The sequence below is a fragment of the Tenrec ecaudatus genome, chromosome 15 (genome assembly GCF_050624435.1).
Source record: "Tenrec ecaudatus isolate mTenEca1 chromosome 15, mTenEca1.hap1, whole genome shotgun sequence".
NCBI lineage: Eukaryota > Metazoa > Chordata > Mammalia > Afrosoricida > Tenrecidae > Tenrec > Tenrec ecaudatus.
In genome coordinates, this window is record NC_134544.1 from 88,188,910 (window position 1) to 88,193,738 (window position 4,829).

The 4,829-nt window shown below is 46.0% G+C and overlaps 1 protein-coding gene across 1 annotated transcript; it reads right to left on the reverse strand.

The window, feature by feature from the left end:
• Window positions 1-2,853: 2,853 nt before the first annotated feature.
• On the reverse strand, window positions 2,854-4,625 carry LOC142427581 (lysine-specific demethylase 4D-like). The gene is given in 2 exon segments (XM_075532788.1): window positions 2,854-4,070; window positions 4,073-4,625. Coding segments are annotated over 2 exon segments (1,770 nt in total).
• Window positions 4,626-4,829: the final 204 nt, after the last annotated feature.

Consider the following 4,829-nt stretch of genomic DNA (forward strand, 5'->3'; position numbering starts at 1 on the left):
TGCATGTGACAATGTGGGCAGATCCTAGATTCAGCATGGCAGACTAACTTTGGATGTCACTGATCTGGTTTGACCTGTTCTCTGGATCATTATAGAAACCATTATGAGTAGGTTGTAAACCCTCCCTGAAGGGACTAAACTGATGGCCACAAGCCTTTAGGGAGAAGTAGCCCACTCTCCTTAACAGCAGGGAGTGGGTTCTACTTGTGTTGGGATCAGACAGTAGTCTGGCAACTGACTGCCTTCAGGGAGGTACCTGGCCAATCATTTACCATTAGCTGCAAGCAGTGTCCTAAGTCTAACATATATTTGTGGGAGGCTTGGGAGACATCTTTCTGTTTCCCACAATTCCCCCTTTTGTTTTATAATAAAATTCAAAAGAGCCACATGGGCGACATGGTTATTTTCTATACATTGAAAGCTGTCGATGTGAAACTTCATGATCCAATAAAGATAGCCAAAAATTCAGGTTTATGGAAAACATTTTTAATTCAGGCATGGGGGATAAAATTCCCGTAGGCCCATCTGGTACTGGAGGAAAGTATGAGAGGGATTGGATGCTGCAGCGGGAAGAAATAGAGCCAATAGGAATGTCTGCTTCTATAGGTGTGTTTATACCTTGCTTAAATACCCTCAAGCTTGTCCCTAAATTTCATTGTTTGGTTGTGTGGTCGAGGATTAGTATGTAGGTGTTGGATCTATATTGAGTTCATTTTTGTATATGATGTGAGGTATGAACCTTGTTCCATTCTTTTGCAGATGGAAATTCAGTTTTTCCAACACCATTTGTTGAAATGGGTATCTCCTCTTCACTTAATGGGTTTTATTCCTTTGTGAAAGATTAGGTGTCAAAAAAAAAGATTAGGTGTCTATAGGTACTTGGTTGTATTTCTAGGTTCTCAATTCTAATCCTTTGGTATTCATATATACCATCGTACCAGGCTGCTTTAAGTATCATGGCTAATTATACATTTTTTAAGTTTTGTTTCATGTTTAAATAGTATTTTATTTATCCTGTGCCTCTTTCCTTTCTGTACTAACCTTACTAATTTCAGAGGTTGATGTTTATTCCCCAGGGATACTGTAGCAGAAAACCACAAACATCTTGAAGGAAGCCTGAGTAGAATAGTTTCCCGAGAGCGGTGTCAGCAATGCAGGTGGAGGGCACAATAAACAGTTTTGGGGCTTATTGGTCAATCTAAAATCTAGATCTTTCAAAGGATAAGTGTCTGTTCTAAATGCAACACGAACATATCTGAATTTCTTCTATGTCTCATAGTTCCATGCAGCTTCGACTATGGTAAATTATAAATACTTGGGCCTAAAACTGATGTTTGTTTGAAACAGATTAAATAAAAACTAATCCATATCTCTTTTAGTTTTACTTTTTCTCCTTTTATAATCACTCAGAGTAATGGTTAGATCTGATGAATAAGAAATTTGTGGAGTTTCTAAAGTGAGTTTTCTGTTACCTCTTTTGATTAAGCAATTGGGTGGGGGCAGGGGATGGGTTCCTGTAGAGAAAAAAATTTTAAGAGTCTTTCAAGAAAGAGAGAAAATTTGCCACACTACCCTCCATGACAGGCTCTCTGATGCTTATTTTTCTGGCTGCAGACCTGAAAACAGGCTTTTAAATACATGAATTGAAGAGACAATGCCAACAGGGGTATCGAGAGTTTCTGGGAAATGGAGTCCCAAGTCAATGCCAATGTGTGATTTCATGAAAAGGTGACTCCAGGAGTAATTTCAGCTCAATGATTAGATGGGAACTCTGGGCAGTAACTCTCCCCATCATTTGACTTGTTGTTTTGCTGTGGTGGTGTTTTGTTGTACAATTTTCTTCCATTCCCTCACGGACTACTCTGGGTACAAGGACAGACTGGTGAATTCATTGGGACCTAGCTACTTCTTTCGCTCTGGCTATGTGATGAGTCACTTTGTTTTTCACATACCTCTCATAGTCAAACTTTCCGAATGTGTTTTAAGGTATTTTATTTTCTTTCAGATACACACTAAGAACAATGAAATTAATAATCACAAATAGGTATCCTTGATCCCCAAACAGCAACAGACATCATTCATTCAAAGGTGCAGTTTCTACGTGAGCAATTGCTTGGTTGGTGGGTTGAAGGGTGGCCACGTCAGAATTATTGGAGTGTGTTAAAGGCTTGAATTTCATTAGAAGGTACAGTTGTGACCACTGGTAGAAGACCGGGTCAGCGCTTCGGAAGTGCAGATGGATTGAGCCTCACATTCTGAGCATCGTCCAATGTTGGCTCCAATTTTTGTGAGGACTAGGTGAGCAGTTTGAACCCACCTCCTGCATTATCAAAGAAAGACTTGGGAATGGGCCTCCTTAAATATTAGCCCCAAGTCCAACTTTGAAACAGTGGGTCTTGATCACTGAGATTGCCACGTGGAGAGACACGCTGGAAAGCAATGGGTTTAAAGTTTTCTGTGCAGGGAGTTCTTTTCAAGGACAACTCCCAAACCTAGGAAGAATCAAGGGACACACATATATCCAGTTGGTCTGCGAGTCCTTAGAACACATTTTAGTGGAGTCCATAGTCTGAGCAAGTATTAGGCAACCTATCAACATGGCACTGAGAGGTCAAGGATCACCACAGATTACAATTTCCATGTTGAAGATTGGCTGGGTGTGTTTCTGTTTCCTGAAGGTGAGAGATAGTCCAAGGGACAATCACATTTGACAAAAACTGCAGTTTAGCTAAACTCACAACAAGAAGATCTTTGCTGGTGACAACCTTTCAGGATTTAGGAAGTGAAGTTCCATCGAGTCTGTCTCCAAGGATCTATGTAAGTAGATTTGCAGAACCTCATCTGAGGGCAGGATTATAGAAGTTTAAGGGGGTCCATAGCAATAGCACCGAGGAGGTCCAGAGGTGCCATACTGTGCACAGAGGCATAGCTGGAGAATGTTTTAGAAGTCAAAGACTCATTAGGAGGACTCAGCACAAGCATGTCCGGGAGATTCACTGAGATGTTGTCCAGTGACTTCAGGCAGGGGCCAGGGTGCATCAGAGAATCAGGATTCAGTGGGGGTCCCAAGGGCTGAAGATCGGGGTCACAGCAGCACCCAGAAGCTTTAACAGCATGCTGGATCTCAAAACTCCGAGGGCCAGAGTCATCTGTTGATTGTTGATTCTCATGCAATGCCTGAGTTGGCAGGTGTACAAATGTGCTTGCTGTGTGCTTCTTGGCCCTGGACTTCACAGACTGCTGGTGGGCATCGGAGTCCTGAGGACGCCTAGTGCGAGTCCCCTTTGGTGAAGCCTGGAGATACTGGGCAGATGGAACTGAGGTGGGAAATAGGGAGACACTGGATCCCGTTGGACTGCTGCCCATGAAGTTAGGGGCCTCAGGCTGCACAGTGGAGCTGTCTGCCCAGGAGTGGGTTGTGGGACTAGGACACACCAGTGCACAGCCCCCAAGCCCACTGTCTGCAGCCAGAGTCAGAGAGCGACGCCTGGCCCTGCGTGGCTTAAAGGACCGCAGACGCCCCTTGACCATCACACGAGTCCGGGCTTCCTTCCAGGCCATCCACTCCGGGCTGGTCAGTGCTGTGGGCTCCACGTGGTCCACGGAGGTGCGGTCCCTGCCCTGTTTCCACAGCTCATAGCGCCCGGGTTGCAGAATGCGCACGAAGGCGTCCATGGGAAATGTGACCCTGGCTTCCCCACAGCTGCACTGAGAAGCAGCTTTACCGTAATTAACCCAGCGCAGGGTGGCAAAGTTGATGGATTCCGCACAGTTGAAACCGTGATTGAAGCCAGCGTGGTATCCGTAGGGGAATGTGACCATGAACTCGCCTGCTCCCTGGGTGATCCGACCAACAGGAATGCCGTTCTCCCTGAGGACTCTGGGTGGGATGAGGGCCACCTTGTGCCGCAGGAATTTCGCGCAGCCACTGGAACTGCCAGGGAAAAGCTCCCTGGCCAGTCTCTCCAGGCGGGCTCCGTGCTCAGGGGGCACCGCATACCACGTTTTGGGCTCCCCGAAGTGCAGGTAGTTGATGCTGTACAGGTCCATGTCCTCCGTGTGCCAAGTAAGGTGGTCTGCCACAGGCCAAAGTACAGGTAGGGGGTGTTGACGCCTTTGATGACAACTCCACTCTCCTGCTCCAGCAGATCCTGGATCGTCCCCAGGTGTCTGAGGTTCCAATGCTCAGTGTTTTCACCAAATAAGGAGCCACATACTCCAGCCCCATAAATGGGAGAATTGTACAGGCGGCTCTTCCAATAGGTCCGCTCCAAATCGTCAACATCCCGGTGTGTGGGAGTGCGGTATCTGTCGGTGCTGGCCAAGTGGCGATACTCCTCCACGGTCATGGATTTCTTCTTTTTATGGTATTGCAAAAAGACACCTGTCTGCCCAGTAGTTACCTGCTGCACAGGACTGGCTATGAGGATGTCATCCACATCGTCATAGTTCTCTCTGGCTGTCCACTGTTTGGGTGGGATTATCTTAGCCAGGCCTGCACGGTGGGCACCTTGGGATTCCATGTAAGCAATGTATTTGTTGAAATCCTTAAATTCTTCCATGGTAGGCCGGAAAGTCATGATTTTAAGGCTTGAGTTCTGGCTTCGATAGCCCTGGGACTTCATGGCTGCAAAATAAAGTCAGAAAACCCGGTTCTTATGGATGTTCTGTGTATTTGGATGCTGTGCTTTTGTTTCTTTTTCTGTCTGAAAATCTCTTGCAGTGTATTGATGGCTCTGTGAGAGCAAATGCACTCTCCCCAGGCATGCTGATTGACCAAGGGAATTCTACTATGATGGACAACTATTGTTTCCCCCAAAGAGACAGGA